We start from the raw sequence: 17,926 nt of genomic DNA, 5'->3' as shown, positions 1-17,926 counted from the left end.
TGAGTCTTACAACACACCCAAACCCTCATAAATCTGAATTTTTCTTCATCCGAATCCCACATTTTTGAGATGAATAAGTACTGATTTAGCAAAAAATCGAGACTGACTCTCCTGGGTTCTGGTATACTATGTATCAAATTACATCAAACAATACGTGCACCCCATTTCTTATTTTCGAAATAGCAATCTTCTAATCTGACCTTCCTTTCACCAAGGACTTTCACGTGTTCCTCACGACTATGCTTCTAGATCAAGGCTTTTTTCTCTTGAATGATCAAACACCAAAGAATGATAAATGTTCCGTCTTTTGCAACTCGTCATTTTGAAACTTTTGACCATCGGTCAGTCGTATAGTGAAATTGCAGACATCATACACATAATCTTCTTTTTCTTTTTCCAAATTTTCAAATTAATCCTATCAGAACTCATTATGGGTCTTAACTTATTTATTTTTATGAAAAACAAAAGAAACAAACTTTGAGAAGATACTTCCAAATCGATCCTTTCCATCTCAGCTGAAGACGAAGAAATGAGAAAATTGAGGCAGATGAGACGTCCAAGTTATAGGAGACTGTCATGCCTCTGAAACAAAAAAATCTAGAAAATCTAGAGGAACTTTTAATAGGAATAGAAATATGTTGGAATCTACGACAGAGTCTCTTCCAAGAAATTCAACATTTCCATCGCGGCAAGATCCCAAAAGAGAACACCTGCGAAACAAGGTACACAATGATATTCAAATATCAACTAGAGAAAAAGACAGTTTCCCACGCAATATAGAGCTGATTTCTGAACTCTTATCATCCTCCAAAAAGGTGTTCAAATGGTGGGGAAAAGGTGCGAAAAGAGGGAAAAGGGGTACAGAAACTGCATGTTTTTGTACGAATGGGACGAAGAGAGAAGAGAAGTAAAAGGGGAAAAAGAGGTGAGAGGAGTGACTGTTGGACAGGACGGAAGGGAGCTCTGCGTCTCGTTTTGAAAGCATTCCGATCGGGTTGAGATGAATGAAAAGTGGAAGAAGGAAGAAAGAAGAAAGGGAGGAGGAGTGGGAGGGTACATAAATAACAATAAAAATAATAAATCTGAAAAATGAAGGAGCAGGATTTGTCTGTGAGAAACGGAACTGTTTCTTGATTTTTTGATCTCAAGGCGATTCGGTTCAAGAAAAATTGGGGATTGTTCAGAAATTTCCATCAGTTCAAATTTTGATATAAATTGTGGTTGTTCTGCCAGAACGTAGCTTTTCGAACTCTTGATCTCTACTTCTGTCGCCAGAGCGGGTTATTGTAGTTTCTGATTTCGAAACTTCAAATAGAAACGAAGGGGAAGTACAGTAATCTCATCAGAAAGTATTCTGTTCCTAGGAAAATCGATACAAATTGAGATTGATGAAACGAAAACGCGGTAATCAGATTTCCAATTCATTGTAAATTGAGATTCTTCGCTTCAAAATTTGTCTTCGAAATATTGTTAAACTATATTGTTAAAGATGTCAACTACAATAATGAAGTTTACGCTCCTGGTCTACAGAAATTCCTGGTCTACAGAAAATAAAGATATTTTGGCATTTGATGGTTCAGTCTCAAAATAAGTCATATCTGGCTGAAAACTACAGAAACGAATGTCATGCTACAGTGCCGTGCAAAAGTCCGAACTTTGGCCGTTTTCAGTTGAAACTGTCCAACTTTGAGAGGGTGTTACGGTATTACTGGTTGTACCACAATGTAGAGCTTTATTTTTATGGTTGACAACTATTTTGTGCGGGTTTTGTACGGAAAAAACATATCTACAAAGTAATTTCTCCCTCAAATCGGCCAATTACAGTGCAAAATAGAGATTTTTGAGCTGTCGTCTTAAAATGATCATAACTCTCTAAGGAGTACCCGTACAAAAAAGTCGTCAACTACAAAAATGAAGCTCTACCTCTGTTCTGTTGGATTCAGAAATAATTTTGCTTTGTGGAGCAATCATTAATACCGTAACACCCTTCCAAAGTTGACAATTTCAACTAAAACGACCAAAGTTCGTACACTTTTTCCCGGCACTGTACCTACTGTAGGTCTCTTTTTTACAAGTTAGATTTTTATTCCTGCTCATGACGACGAAAGGAGTTTTGAGTTCAGCTAAAACTATATTATTCTTTCTAAAAAATGTTGTTTGTGAAAGAAAGATACAGTACTACTCAGACGCCATCGAAAAGTTCAATCGGTTTTTTCTCCGAACTTTCCATAAATAAAAGTGACGAAACGATTCAATTTGAGGACTGATCTTAGGAAAAGGTTGAAAATTAAAAGAAGGGGAAAGAGCCTATTTGTCTCTCTCTCAGAAACAATCATAGATCACGAAAAGGCGAGAAGAAGAAGAAGAAGAAGAGAGTAATGAAGGAGTCTGATGGAGTCACCTCCCGTCGTCAACAGATTAGCAACAGTTCGCAGTGCAAATAGCTTCTTTCTTTTGAAACAAACAAAAACGGACGTTTTACTTTAATTATCTTTTTTCGAGAAAAAATATCAACTAATTAGACAACTTTTCAATCTCTTCCAGTAGATCGGATCAGTTATCGGTTTTATCCTCTGCCTGAACTGTAGAACCATGTTCTGCCGAAAGCACGAATGACATTTTCAATTTCGAAACAACACTTGAAATGGGAAAAGAATCGAATGATTCCAATCCACCCTTGTTTTCGATTTCTATTTTGCAGCTACACCTTAACAACAATGTTTACTCATAGAGGAAATTTAAAAATGGGGTGAGGCAAATAAGTTTTACTGGAAGGGATTTTGAAATGGAACTGCTTTTTGTTGTGCAAGAATTATAAGAAAGGGTTCTACGGTATGATGCATTGGGCGGTGGCAATAGAGGAGGCCAGGAAGCTTCGGTATGAGGTCTAATGGGACTGGGGGTTCGATATGAGCACTAATGCGGTAATAAGGTACTGGGAGTTACATGGAAAGGTATATACCAGCGGAAGGGTAAGTTGGGAAAAACAACAAAAAAAAGCGTATTTAGGCGACCGGTATGTAAATAACAATGGAATCAAAGAAATGAAAATGACACGAATAAATTATGTATCTCGGATTTCGGCAATCATTTGCTCAAATCGTTGAATGCTCATGACTCGAACATTATTATCAAACATCATGCGACCATCTTGACTGTATTCGTCGAACTCTGAAAAATAAAAATGTTGAATACTTTTATCACCAATCGCAAGTTACTGTGGGTCAAGAAAATCGCTCGTTTTCCTTCCAACTTTCTGGTGACAACGGCTGCACATCTCGCGAGACACTGCAAAGACACGCAAAATTAGATATTTTTAAAAAGAACTACGACTTACCGATTTTTTCGGATCTAGATCACATGAGTGAGAAGGCAGTCTTAGAACAAGTCCAGTATTAATATTGAAAAGATGTTCAAACGAGTTATTTTTCTTGAGGTTACCAGTACTTGAACATTTATGAACGAAAACTTTCGAGTGTACACGTGGCGAATATGGCTTCTTTTTCATATTCTCATTGTTCAGAAGGTTGAATAATCTAGTGAGATCAGTCGCTTTCATACAATTGGGATCAAATGCGTCGCCGTTTATTTCTGGATCGATAAAGATGCACAGATTCTCAGCGTCTTTGTCGACAAATCCAGTCACTAAATAGATAGTTTTTATTTACAACTGAAATAACAACATTACTCACATTTTTCAGCGTAATCGTTTGATGCACTCATTCTGTTTTGGTTGATTTGTTTAGAATAAGTGTGATCTAGAAACACCATTGAGCTTGGCGACGGATTGGTGAACGGCCGATTATTCTAAAATTGATCGAGATAAGTGAAAGAATTCATGAATTTAGGACCTGGAAACTTGAAGAACTTCCTTCCTGTGGTCGATGACGTGTTGTTATTCCAGGTGGCACATCGAGAGAGCTCAAAACCTTTTTTGGGGCTGAACTGTTCATCGTTGAGCTCGAACTCTCTCCGCTCCGTAATTCACCTTCTTCTTCGCCATCATCATCTAATGTGACATATTCGATATTTGAAGGTTGCTTAGACTTCTCCTTTTGTTTAACTGGATTGTTCATCAAATTAGCCCATGTCTCTGTTGCTTTTCTATCGGAAGTACCGGGTTCGACAGAGTCATAATCTCTTCTATTTCTTGTATTAGTTTTCGCAGACTCACTTTTTGTAGAACTGGAACTTGGACGCTCACCACGATAAGTTTCATACCCTTCTTTCTGAAAATACAAACATAAATCATTTCGTCTACCGAAAAACAATACCGATTCAGTTGGTACAATTTTACATGTTTGTTGCTTCGACGTGTTCAAGAAAGTCTTCGGAACGTAATCCTCTACTTGAGGTGATGAAATCGGACTGGGCGATCTTGGTGGCGTTTGTTCTCGAATAGGTTCACTTGGTGTCGGCTCAGGCAATGTTGAATTTTGCACTAATCCCTGTGATGTGAACCTGGACTGGGACAGTGCTGGGAACATGCTGTTGTTAGGTTTACGTGGCGCTGTGGTTTGCTCCTTTTTGGGCTCAGCCGTGAGCGCCATCTGAGCTTGATACTAAAATGAGAAAGTGAACATTGAAAACTTGACACTATTCTTACCGCAAGATGTTCATTTGTATTCTGCACCTTATTCTCGGCCACTTTGTTTATGGCACGCAACTTTTCCTGCATACTTTGACTTTGTTTCTTACGACTTTCTGAGCCTGGCGATCCATCTGGCACTGGGATATCTTGGAAACGATCGTCTACATCCTTCAGTCGATCATCACGGTCCTTTGTGAAACTATTCTGAGAGTCACGACGAGAAGCCACCGGGGCGAATTTTCTGCAATTAGTGGAAACATATTTCGAGAAACTTTTATCAGTTATATAAACTGAAAATATTAACTCAAACGTTTACCTATAATCTATATCCTGTGAACTACTAGCTTCTTTCTCCGAAAGAACTTCAGTCTCATAGTCATCGTCGACACCCAAAACGTTTACGACTTGTTTAGTTGCTGGAGGTTTCGGCTTGTTTATTGGAAAGTTGACTTGAGGTTGCGATCGAAGGTCAGTGTCTTGAGATTCACGTTTTTTATTACTCAAATTGATTAGATGTTGGATGTTCGGCGCATTCGACCTAAATCTAAGTGAAATTATCACTCTTCAATCTATATGAATGAACTTACATGTCGTTAGCAATAATTCCGGGAATTAAATCTGGTTTTAAAACAGGTTTTGGAGTTTGTATCGATTGTGTGAAAACCGAAACAAGGATATCGTTCTCCTCTTCTTGTTCTACAGGTGCGTTGCTATCTGAATCTCTGCCCGTTTGAAAACTATCCTCTTCGTCTACATCCATAGGTTCCTCTCCTTTTTCCTCTGCACCAGGACTTGGTAGCGCATTAGTCGCCGTTAGCGAAGAAGTTGAAGCTGTTGGAGGCATAATCAAGCTTGTGCTCAAATTCGATTGTTGAACTTTTCTGGGATCTTGTGGAGGTCCAGAATTCGGGACCAGACACGTTGGAAGAACGGTTTTGCTCAAACTTGGAGTGAGAAGTCCTGGCGGTGGAAGAGTTGGTGGAGGTACCATTCTGTTCGGTGGGGGAACTGAAGTTGGCAACATTCTTGGCGGCGGCGGAATTTGATAATTTGGAGGTGGAACACTAGTTGGTGGGAGCATCATGTTTGGTGGTGGAACTCCCATTGGTGGCAGCTGTGGAGACGGTGCCAAACCTCCGATTTGTGGGGTTCGAACATTAGTAATTGGCGGAGGCGGCATAGAATAATTTGATGGTAATGGGAGAGCTGATAGAGATGGCTGAACCGGTTTAGCAGTGAAGTTCGAAGGAGGTTGCTTATATGAATTCGGAGGACTTTGCGTCTGATCCGGAGAAGGCACAAAAGGACTCATCGGAGAAGATCCATTGCTATGTGTATTGGCTGGAGATGTTGCCATCTGAAAAATTAGTTTTCATAATAAGAAAACTGTGAAGATTGTTTCAGATAACTCACCTGTTGAGACGGTGATTGTCCCGCTTCCATATCATTTCTGCGAGGATTGTTACCGGACATTGCATTCTTGAAGAGCTCATTCTTTTCTGCAACCAGTTGTGCGACCGCCTCTTCATTTTTTCGTTTTTCATCGAATGATAGTCCGTCTCGGTCGAGATGATGAGGAGGACTCGCATCATTTTCAAAGAACCTTGTAGTGACGAGTGGACGCGGTGTAGTATTAAGCTCGGCTTGATCCGTCCATTTTAAGACGAGGTTTTTTCTCGGTTTATGCGTTACAGTTTTTATAACTCCCTGAAGATTAGGATCAACTGGTGTAGTGTGTAAAACCGTGACTTTAACTTCTTCGGGAGGAAGCGCTAAAAGTCTCTTCACGTCTTCATCTTCTTTTTTTCTAGCATCTATATCTGCACTCGATGCTTCCGTTTCTTCAGTCTGGCTTTCTCTTCTTCTCTGAGCTTCTTCAGCCTGTCTTGCTCTACGTAAGTCTGCCTCCGGGTCTTCATAGTCATCTTCGTAAACTCCATCTTCGAAATTATCAACCTCGGGTCTGCAACTTTCATATTACGATTTTTTGAAAACGGAAATACGAAACGAACATTTCATTGTCATACTCTTCGCCTTTATTCCAAAACTTTGACAGCTCATCTGGTGTTTCTTCTGAGAAGAACATGCTCTGAACCTGACATCTTTCCTGAACTGGTACGCCTGTATCACCGATTTGGGCCCGGTGAACGATCAAGTTCATGCAATTCTGTACGTACGGAAACCCAAACTCTGCAGAAACATCTCCAGGAGGGAGATAAAACACAGTAAATGGAAATCTGGTCCACACAAGCATCTGAAACAAACGTCACTAAATTACGAAATCTTGAATGTCAGCGAACCATTTTGTACTTTCTGATACGATCAACAAAGCTTTTGTCCTCTTCTGAGAAACGGAGAATGTAATGAGAGGCTATAGAAAGATTCGTCAGAACTACTGCATTCGAACTCAGTATTTTGCCGAAACAGTCCGATGTACGGAGCATTTCAAGCTCCTCGTATAGTCTGAGATCATTTATACTACGGAATTCTGGAGTTGCTGTAGAGTCGTATCTGAAAAATAGAAAAAAATATGCGAGTGATATTATATGCCATTCACTTACAAAAAAAATGGAACTTCTTTTGAAACCGGCGGAACGCAAATATGAGCGGTAACGTCTTTATGAGGGAAAATAAGAGTATGTGGAGTGATTTCATCAATATGGAAGGTGGGTAGTGAGCGATTGCTGAAAAATTGATATTATAAAAAGAAAGTGACAGAGAAACAGAATATTACCGGAAGAATTGAATTTAACCTGATAACTATCAAAGTAATTCCGGGCGTTATTAGATCTTATGTTGGTAATTAGCTATTATACAAGAGTCTCTAATTTCCCTTTCTTAATAGAGTGATTTTCCTTGTTTTCATATTTAAATGTTGAATTCCTAATCGGTTCCATATTTATCATAGTATTCACATTTTACTAGGCTTCTTCGAGTTTAGTGGCGGTAGGTTAGTCATATCTAACTGGAATGTGATAACTGCATGCGGCAATATCATTGATGGATATCTGTATACGTTATTCGTGTTGGGCATGTATTCATAGTGATAGACACCAGCCATGCAATGCTCCTGAAATCAAATATTTAAACAATGAAATTAAAACTGGGTTATTACGAGTAGATAACGATGAAATTTCATAGTGTTGAACTCCGTTCTCATCAAACCGTGGGAGCTGTGATTTTTCGATGGTGGAGGCGCTTTCCCTGAGCTCAAGGGTATTTCATTTCGTTTTCCGTTTGTGGCTGTACGGAACACCATAACCATGATCGGAATATTCGTATACAAGTATCTGCCAGCGTAAGCTAAAGCTGGGGAGGTGTAGAGTAACACTCCTTGGCGTGGATCTCCTATGTCTATTATTCCGTCGTTCTCTACAGATAAACCGTTTTCAGCAATATCCTGGATTTCATCGTCGTCGTACACAACACGATGTTCTAACACTTCCTGTTCGATTTTGTTTTTTCGTTTGTATGACTCAAACTGAAAAATGAAATTAATTAACACCGAGTGAGAATACAACTGACTGATTGCTCTAGTTTCCGGTTTCGAATCATTTGAACTTTTGAAGCTTTCATGAATTTCCAGCATTCTTCCGACCAACCAGACTTGTTTGTGTTCTTCTTGGCAATATCATTGAGAAGTTGTTGCGTTTCATCTGGAGTTGCATCGTTGATTTCGTATCCTTCTGCAAAATATGATGAACAAATAACTAACAGTCGGGCAGACGATGATGCAATTTATGAAATGAAAACCTACAGTAACCCGGTCCGCATTTCACGAACTACGGCGAATGCGCGAAAACGAGCAGTGTCGAATAGGTGGACCATTCGAAATACGTTTTATTTATGACAAAATCAATGAATCAGGTTGTAATTTGTTTCGAGATAACGTAACATACTGTATTACAGATTTAATCATAAATGATCGCAGTAAACGAATCGAGATCTATAATGAATGCTGCTTTATGTGCAGAACTATCTTGTTAAAGAATAATTTCTAACTTTTTGAAAACATCTATCATTATTAATAGAACAGAAATTAATTAACTTTGTAACCGCACACTTCTCACAATCGCGACGTTATCTTAATGTATAGCACGTTTATGAAAGCTCAAAAGTTGGAGGGGAATGCCTTAAAAATCAAGTTTTACAAAAATCGTAAATTATATTATAACAGCACGGTCTCCCAGTCTCCGAAAAAGAACTGCAAGGAAATTTTTGAGAAATTTGCGGGTCTACAACTTCATTACTTTATTTTTCAGCGTGAAATTCTAAGTCGGGATTAGAATTTTTTATTTATTTCTCAACATTATCAAACGAAAGATAGTTTAAAACACGCTCCTGAAGCTTTACACATTTCTAATGAACTTAAATTTAAAAATTTCTCAACATTTTCGTTTTGTGAGAGGATATCAAGCATTTCCTTGTAGTTCTTTTTTGGAGACTGGGAGACCATAAGCAGGGAAAGAAAAAAAAACAGATAGCCGTATTGTAAGAATTTTGTTTTTTATTTTTTATCATGTCACAAATTGTTTCCAGCATAGACATCGTTGCAACACCCAAAGGTCGAATAGTATCCAAAGTTTGAAAACAACGTGAAGTAATCAACATAGGTTGAAAAACGTAATCAGACCGAAGAAACCCAATAAATCGTAACAGAGACGCTTTTGATTAATGACTCTCTATTACAAACCTGGTACATCGGGAGAAGGAGATGGAGAGGTATCTTCAGCAACTTCTTCCTGTGCTACCTCCACTTTCCGTTTCTTCGGTATCACAAACGGTTTATTTTTATCCATTTCTGAATTTCTGAAAATAATTTTTGATAAAACAAAGGAACTCGTTAAAAAGAAAAGAGCAATTCAGAGAAGAACAATCATTATATTGATGTGGTGCAATGCAAATTGATAGCTGCTCGGAAACCACATTTCTGGAAATAGAAAAATTATTAGAAGTTTGAAAAACTATTGAGAAATATTGTCTTCTTTATTGTGTTGTATGCACGCGTGTCACAGCCTGAAACTCTGCGTTTCTCGAATCTGATAAGCGTTTCATTTGAAAATCGGTAACCTGAAACACTTTTCAGAAAACCTCGCTCATTTGAAGAAGCTGAAATTATCGATTGGCGACAAAACACAGAGTCTGGACGGCCGCGGGCACGAGTGATAGTTCTTTTTTAAACGACATGCGTCGACCCAGCGTCCGCAATGTGTCGTAAGATTCTATGTCTGCAGACAATTACGTACCGTAGCTGCCCGTGGCAAAAGCATGAATTCATTAAAAAAAGGAAAAAAAACTGTTTTTTTAATTGAGCAGAAATAAACTTCTCCAAGTCATAGTGAAAATAGTAGTTGGAACAATTTTTCGCAGTTTATAAGAAGCATTGTTCGAAGAAATGTTTATTCAAGCCAAGATTATGTTATTCAAGTCAATATGATTATTAATACCCGTTCACAAATAAACTAAATAAATGTAGAATTCGTCCCGTGGTGTTTCCTTCTAGTCGTTTTTCCACCTAAAAATACGTCACCGTCCTCGGATTCACTGCTTTCCGTATCTGAATTCAACAACGCTTTTTCTTCCCGTTGTTTCAATTTCTTCTGTTTTCGTCGTTCCTTCATCAGAACAGGAGCAATGCAAATTGAAGTACAAGCCATCTGAAATCAGTAAAATGTCACAGTGAAGTGATCATCATACTCACCATAGCCATGAATCCATAAAATACCGAATTCCATCCATACCAATGTTGAATATTCGGAATCATGAACTGTCCGATTGCAGATCCACAACTTCCAGTTCCATCAATAATTCCAGTAACTGTTGCAAGTGCTTCTGCATTTCCTTTCAGTTTATCACTCTTCCCTAAATCAGCCACAACTGAGCTGGAAATCATATTGAGTGGACCTCCAACAAAGAATCCAGTGATCAGAAGAAGGAATGCATTCCATGTGTAGGAAGCAGGAGATTCTAGAACTTCAGAATTTCTGAAACCTTCTGGAGAATCGATACTTACGTGAATAGACATAAAGTGACACAAAAGATGCCACCAACATATAGAAAATCAAAGAAGTTCGGGACTTCATCTTATCGGAAGCTGCTCCTGCTACAATAGATGCAATTATTCCACCAACATCGTACCACGTGGATAATGCATCTGCGAATGTTTCTGGCCAGTTGAGTCCACTGAAAAATAGAAAATTAGTTTGATGGGACTATTCTTAGTAGTGAATACTCGTGTAAATAATATGGAAGCCAGAAGAAAAAGCCATCGTTCACGAATTTCAGACAAGCGAATGCAAGGGAGAACTGAAAAAAGAAGGTGTTTGATTGTTCAAAATATAAATCAAACTGACAGAAATGACACCAGGGATGAGCCAAGTTTTGAAAAATCCAAGTGCCGGAGGTCGATTGAGTTCTATTTTCTCTTTCGCATCAGATTCATGATGGGATTCTGGATCTAAAATCAGGATTTCACTATAAAAGTTTGGAGTTGGACACTCACCCAAATCCCAAGGAGCAGATGGCAATTGCCAGTAAACCACTATACTGTAGCCGAAGAGAAGTGAGCAGATGATGAGGAAGGGGTACTGTAAGATGGATTTCCAGTTGTCTTTCTGTTTATCCAGATGTCTCACCTGATATCCAAAAGTTAAAACATGACTAGCTATCAGAGTTCCAATGATATTACCAGTGCTTCCACATGCTGACCATACTCCCATCACTGTTCCACGTGCATTCTTTCCAAACCAATTTCCCATTATCGCCACTTCAATTGGCCATCCGACGGATTGAGAGAATCCATTCATAATCCATAGAAATATGTACAATGGAGCAGAGTATATATGATACGTTTCAGTGAGAAATCCAAAACAAAACACGGAAAATGCGGACATTGCCATTCCGACGCTCAACATTTTCCTCGGGTTGTAGTGATCTCCGAGTGTTCCACTTATGAATAAACCCTGTAAAATATCAGAATTGGAAGGACGAAACTAGAGAACTGAAGGTCCACCATTGCATAAGTTATCATAAAACTAGTATCCAAAAGTCCGAGAAACCTGGTAGCATGTTCTTCTGACTCCATGAAAGGGGATCCCGTTGAGTTGTTAGTCCATGTGAGAATGATAGATGGTTTAACTGTGGCGAGGGTTTTTCGTGTAGCATGGATTAGAGCGAAGCTGGAAGAGGATATGCGTTTTCTAGGCCAGCTAAAACTGAAATCCGATACCTGAAGAACGTGTGGAAGAATACAAAATAATGGTTTTTTGTCCATTGTTGACCCGTTATTCTTGTCAAGAAATCTTCGTTTCCTGTTCCTCCATTTTTGAGTCGTATTCGAGGAGGCATACACCTGAATTCAAAAGTACACATAAAATACCAGAAATGAAATGAAGTGAGAATGAAAAAGTGTGTCAGTTGGATAGTCGAATCCACTTTTAATACAACTACAATGTGATAGAAATCGTCTTCTGAAGAGACGCAGAATGAGCGAGGGTTTGTCGTCAAATACGCTGCGGAAAAAGAGAAAAAATAGAGAAGAAGAAGGAAGTAGAATTACGCTTCATCTTTTGAAAAAAGGACTGAAACTGACTGAAACAAATGAATTTTTTTTTAAACAAGAAATTAACAATTATTCAATTCCATTTTGTGTTGTTCATCATCACTTTTTTGAGAGACCTGAAAAGCATATTGACATTTGGGGAGTCTGGAGTTTTCAATCAATATTGAGCCTCACCTTTTGTTGTTTGTTTTCTTTCCGCTCTCTCCAAAGAACTGGTGAAATGCAGAGAGCAGATAATACAACCTGGGAAAAATTAGAATTGAATTTCATTTTAGAGTTTTTTTTCGTTTTCAGTTGAAGTAAATAGGCTGAATTATGGAGTCATGGTCTCAGAAAATTACAATTTTTGTAGGAAATGTAGATCAAATCTAACTAATGATCTAGATTTTATTCTGTGACTCACCCTCCTAGTCAAAATATCAGCCGTATTTCAAAGAAGAGCAGATACTCACCATAATAATAAACCCGTAGAAAATGGCATCCCATCCAAACCAATTCCTTACTAATGGAATCAACCACTGCCCAATTGCTGATCCAACACTTCCAGTTCCATCAATTATACCGGTTACTGTAGACAATGCCTCCGCATTTCCACGAAGTACTTCAGATTTGCCAAGGTCCGAAGTGATACAACCGGCGATCATGTTCAATGGACCACCGATAAAGAATCCAACAATGAGGAGGATGAAAGCATTCCAGAAATAGGATACAGGAGAGTCTGGAAAGATTTTTGGAAATGGAAGTTATAGTTTTGAAGTCAACTTACGAGCATAAGCCAGCAGGGTTACTGTAGAGAAAAGAAGCATGACAAAAACGATGATAGTTCTTGACTTCATCCGATCCTGAAGTTATCAATTCAAACATATTTATCGCGTGAAATATCAACAAAAAAAACTCACCGAAAGCGCTCCTGCAATAATCGAAGAGACAATACCTCCAACATCATACCAAACTGCTAACCCATCTGCTGTGGACTCTGGCCAGTTAAGACCGCTGAAAATTAGAATTTATATTGAGAAAAGTGAAAGCTAATCACTTGTGTAGATAAAATGGAAGCCAGAAGAAGAAACCGTCGTTGACAAGTTTCAGACAAAGATATGAGATAGCGAACTGGAAAAAAATAGATGACCGAAAGCTTCTGAACTCTGAAACTCACAGCAATAACACCTGGTAGCAACCATGCTCTGAAGAAACCCAATGGAGGAGGTCTCTCGGATTCTTCTCTTGATTCTATCTTCTTCTCAATTCCACTTCCTTCTTTCTCTTCATCTTCTCTCATCTCTTTCTCAACTTCCCATGGGGCAGATGGTAAGTGGAAGAAAATGAGAATACTGTAGGCAAATAGAGCAGAACAAATTATTAGAAAAGGCCATTGATATCCGATATCCACAGTAGAACTTGCAACTAATGAAGCTAGAATATTTCCAAAACTTGCATTTGTTGACCATGCTCCAATCACTGTTCCTCTTGCTGTTTTTCCAAACCAACTTCCCATTATACAGACGACTAAAGGCCATCCAACAGATTGGAAGAATCCATTGGAAATCCAGAGAATTGCATAAAGAGGTGCAGAATAGAAGTGTAATGTCTCTGTCACAAATCCAAATGTGAAGACGGAAGTGGCTGAAAGAGCCATTCCAAGAGCCAGGATTCGACGGGGATTGTAGTGGTCTCCGAGGTATCCACAGATGTAAAGTCCCTATAAATCAAAGGAATAAAAGAAAGGAATTGGGATAACCTACAATGGCATAAGTGATCATAAACCCGGTATCCAGTGCTCCGAGGAACTCTGTAGCGGCTTGTTTCGATTCGAAAAGTGGGCCATCTGGGGTGGAAATGTTGCTGGTCCAAACATTGATAAGAGATGGTTTGACAGTGGAAAGAGTTTTACGAGCGGCATGGAACAGGACGTAGCTGGAAAATTATATGTTTTGTTAAGATTCTTATAAATTTTCGAATTTTCAAAACCAAAATCTGTTAGAACTTTGTCATAGTTCAAATTGTGAACCCTTCGCCTAAAAAAATGAAAATCAGAAGATTGTCTCTGGCAACATCAGATATTTCTCCCCCCAAAATACAAAACAAAACATAAAAACTCACATGATAAATGTATGAATAAACACTCGAACATGAAATCTCGTCCATTTTTGTCCGGTAATCCGTGTCACAAAACTCTTTTTCCTCGGCAATTCATTCGACATCTCACATGTACAAACTTCAAAGAATTCTTACTTGAGGAGGAGGAAGTGATATATAAATCGAGAATAAAAGAGAACCGGTCTATTATCAAATGATTGAATAAGACGAAGAAGAAGAAGAATGGGACGAACTATTTCAAAGATGATACTGTCTAAACTTTTCAAAAACTGTACTCATTGACGTCTTCTTCATCAGTTTCTTCTAATTTTAGGCGGACTGAAAATGTCACATTTTTTCCAATAAATATGTTTATTCATTTAAAAGTGTCCTGTCTGACAAAAAAACCAAAACATGTCCATTGTTATGGTCGTGTCAAAAGAAATGAATTGTGTACAGAAAAGATAAACCTTTTCGTCAGAAAAAAAATGCAGTACAAAATGTTTAGGTTTCGGTCTGCACCAGAACTTTATTATTTATGATATTTTTTTTTACGGAGTGTAAAACATGGTTACAGCTATATTTTTGTAGAAGACATCTTTTTGTATGTATGTACAGTACCGGCCAAAAGTTTGTAAACTTTGGCCGCTTTCAGTTGAAATTGTTCAACTTCGAAAGTGTGTCATGATAATTCTGATTGTCGTTCCTAGTAAGTTTTTAAGGAATCATACAGACCAAAAGTAGAGCTTCATTTTTGTAGTTGACAACTTTTTGTACGGATGCTCTCTAGCAAATTGCGTTTAAGTAACTTTCCCTCAAATCGACCAATTTCAGTGTAAAATTGTGCGACTTTTGAGCTGGTGTCTTAAAATGACCATAACTTGGTAGGGAGTGTTTGCACAAAAAAGTTGTCAACTACAAAAATGAAGATCTACTTTTGGTTTGTATAATTCATTTAAAATCTATTTGTTGGGACAGCCAGTCCGACCATGACACACTCTCAAAGTTAGACAATTTCAACTGAAAACGGCCAAAGTTTACATGCCTATAATTCAGGTTATATACAAAATAGTGGAGAAATATTGACTTCTAGATAAAGTTACCTACTGAAATAGCATTTCTATCGAATGACCTGTCTAGAAAAAAACCCTCTTGTTTTATTTTCGAATGGAATTTGAAAATCGCCGAACCAGAAAGTCCTCATGTCATGTGGACGATATATTTGAACCTCAATTATGTTTTCTTTTTTTCTGTTTGAAAGTGCGATCATCGTATAAACATCTTTATTATTATCGTTTCCACATTATATACAGAATAACGCCCGTTTATTTTGACTGAATTTTAAACAGCAGTATTAGTAGGTCTCCGTCTAATTTCCTGAATATCGTCTGATGGATTCTCATCTGAATCACTTTGAAGAAGAGAGTCTACCTCTTCGGAACGATGCAAACGACGATCTTTATGCTCTTTGTAGAGAACTGGGGTCAGGCAGAGGGCGGTGCACAGGATCTGAACGATCTATTTCAAAGATGATACTGTCTAAACTTTTCAAAACTGTACTCATTGACGTCTTCTTCATCGGTTTCTTCTAATTTTAGGCGGACTGAAAATGTCACATTTTTTCCAATAAATATGTTTATTCATTTAAAAGTGTCCTGTCTGACAAAAACCAAAACATGTTCATTGTTATGGTCGTGTCAAAAGAAATGAATTGTGTACAGAAAAGATAAACCTTTTCGTCAGAAAGAAAATAAAGTACGAACTGTTCTGTCAGCACCAGATATTTTCTGACATCTGACTTCATGAGCTTTTCACGAGATCATTAAATGTTCTATATTTATGATTTTTGTATGGCAGTATCTGCCAAAAGATATCATATTTTGCCGTTTTCTTGAAAATGCCCAACTTTGAGAGTGTTTCATATAGGTTTCGAAATGTCCGGTTTAGAAATATCCGGTTTCGAGATGTCGCAGTTTCGAGTTGTCGCGGTTTCGAAATGTCTGGTTTCGAAATGTCCCGGAGCCAAGTAATCGAGTAGTTCTAGCAAGAAAACTTGTAACATATTAATTGGAAAATAGAACGAAATGAAAAACTTTTGATTTTCATAATAGAATAATCCTTCCTCAGAACCTCATCTAGAAATAGACGGATCGAAGATTGATTTCATCGGTAGGTCTCTAAAATGGGAGTCTGCAGAGCTATATATAGTTATGAAAGACAACACAAATTCACAATCAATATGTTTATTTGCACTCATAATAATTCACTCATAAAGTCAAAATTTCGGGGAATTCTTGGTCTTGGAGCTGCTCAGTTTCATGACATTGACGGCCGAATCGGACTTCTTTTTCGCAGATTCATTCGGGACGTCATCGGCACGCGTCAACTCATCATTCAGTGGATTCTTTCCTCCTGCTCCTTTCGTATTCTTCAACACGATGATACCGAAATCTCCGTTCTCTTGGATGCGGACGATGGCACCACGATTCTGAAAAATAGAGACAATTTATGGGAAGAGACAATTGAAATTCACTTACATCAGTCTCATTCATGTAACGAGGAGCGGAGAATATCGTGAGAAGTTGATGGTTGGCTGCAAACTTGAATCCATCCGGAATCATTTGGTGAGCACGAATGATCAATTTGAGTTCGAGTCTTCCAACGGTCTCGGTCACGGCTGCAGGATTGAATGTGCATGAAAGACCACGGACCAAGTTCTTGCCCCATTGTGGCGTCCTGAAATGAATGTGATTGTTTTCCAGACAAAACATTGATTATGCTTACGGTAGTGCAGAAGCAATCGTCTGATCTGGCGTCGGATCAGCCCAGAGAAGATCTTGTGCCAAGGCGTTGGTGCCGACATCCTCAAGTGGCAGTGGAATCTGAAAAATGATAAAGTTGCTAGCTGAAATTTAAACCAATCAAAACCCACCTTCTTAATATCCTCCAACGTCATGCCCTGACTGATGCCTCCATGCATACACAGAATCTTCTTGCCAATCAAACAAGCCAACGGCATCCATGCAAACGTCTCATTGAAAGCCTCCCAGACCTCGTGTCCGTCGGCTTCTCCGAGTTTGATCTGCAGCTCCTCTCTGAATCCGTATGCAAAATTGATGGCTCTGGTTTCATGGTTTCCACGGAGCAGAACGTATTGACGCGGATAGTGGACTTTGAGAGCAAACATCAACGAGATACACTCGACCGAATGACTTCCACGATCCACGTAGTCGCCGAGAAAGACGAATCTGTTGTTGAAGAAACCGCCTCTCTTGTTGTTTGGAGCTGGTCTTTCGTCTTTCTTCTCAGCTGGTTTATTCGGACACGTGTTGAGTATTCTCATCAAGTCGGCGTATTGTCCGTGGATGTCTCCAACCACCAATACAGGTGGTGAAATCGTAGCGAGAGCAAGAACTTTGCTGTTGATGACATCCTTGTCATCCTTGTCATCCTCCTTGTTCTCTTTGAACACATCTCTCGCATCCAATGCCAAATTTATCAGTTCTTGTTTCGTATAGGATTGCTGAAAAAGATTATTAAAGCTGTTAGTTGTAATGAGACTGTCTCTCTTACCTCCCTATAGTTGAGCCACTTCTTCACATTCATGTGGCGATGGATGAACTTTGCTGTGTCGGTCCGCTGTTCTTTGACCATATTGAGTTGAGTCTGGAATATTAAAAGGAGTTAGTTGGGGTATG

The 17,926-nt window shown here is 38.7% G+C and overlaps 4 protein-coding genes across 4 annotated transcripts; all 4 read right to left on the bottom strand.

The window, feature by feature from the left end:
* Positions 1-3,064: 3,064 nt before the first annotated feature.
* GCK72_014881 (uncharacterized protein) lies at positions 3,065-9,390 on the bottom strand (the record flags this gene model as incomplete). The annotated part of the gene is made up of 17 exons (XM_053730514.1): positions 3,065-3,171; positions 3,219-3,288; positions 3,338-3,645; positions 3,693-3,807; positions 3,852-4,229; positions 4,275-4,562; positions 4,607-4,832; positions 4,908-5,129; positions 5,179-5,948; positions 6,005-6,554; positions 6,604-6,845; positions 6,892-7,102; positions 7,153-7,275; positions 7,507-7,661; positions 7,707-8,072; positions 8,117-8,277; positions 9,285-9,390. The coding sequence occupies 17 exons, from the start codon at positions 9,388-9,390 to the stop codon at positions 3,065-3,067; spliced, it is 4,398 nt and encodes a 1,465-aa protein (XP_053585286.1).
* Positions 9,391-10,053: 663 nt separating this feature from the next.
* Positions 10,054-11,938, bottom strand: GCK72_014880 (uncharacterized protein; the record flags this gene model as incomplete). Its single annotated transcript, XM_053730513.1, has 9 exons — positions 10,054-10,248; positions 10,293-10,558; positions 10,605-10,774; positions 10,824-10,897; positions 10,945-11,048; positions 11,094-11,178; positions 11,227-11,553; positions 11,604-11,769; positions 11,820-11,938. 9 exons carry the CDS (start codon positions 11,936-11,938, stop codon positions 10,054-10,056), a joined length of 1,506 nt encoding a protein of 501 aa, XP_053585285.1.
* Positions 11,939-12,214: 276 nt separating this feature from the next.
* GCK72_014879 (uncharacterized protein) lies at positions 12,215-14,353 on the bottom strand (the record flags this gene model as incomplete). The annotated part of the gene is made up of 9 exons (XM_053730512.1): positions 12,215-12,268; positions 12,327-12,395; positions 12,605-12,870; positions 12,919-12,994; positions 13,052-13,145; positions 13,189-13,262; positions 13,309-13,851; positions 13,895-14,066; positions 14,253-14,353. 9 exons carry the CDS (start codon positions 14,351-14,353, stop codon positions 12,215-12,217), a joined length of 1,449 nt encoding a protein of 482 aa, XP_053585284.1.
* A 2,150-nt stretch (positions 14,354-16,503) lies between these two features.
* Positions 16,504-17,882, bottom strand: GCK72_014878 (uncharacterized protein; the record flags this gene model as incomplete). Its single annotated transcript, XM_053730511.1, has 5 exons — positions 16,504-16,716; positions 16,766-16,964; positions 17,013-17,110; positions 17,161-17,751; positions 17,802-17,882. The coding sequence occupies 5 exons, from the start codon at positions 17,880-17,882 to the stop codon at positions 16,504-16,506; spliced, it is 1,182 nt and encodes a 393-aa protein (XP_053585283.1).
* Positions 17,883-17,926: the final 44 nt, after the last annotated feature.

Source organism: Caenorhabditis remanei, chromosome IV (assembly GCF_010183535.1).
Source record: "Caenorhabditis remanei strain PX506 chromosome IV, whole genome shotgun sequence".
NCBI lineage: Eukaryota > Metazoa > Nematoda > Chromadorea > Rhabditida > Rhabditidae > Caenorhabditis > Caenorhabditis remanei.
This window is presented reverse-complemented; position numbering and strand designations above follow the sequence as displayed.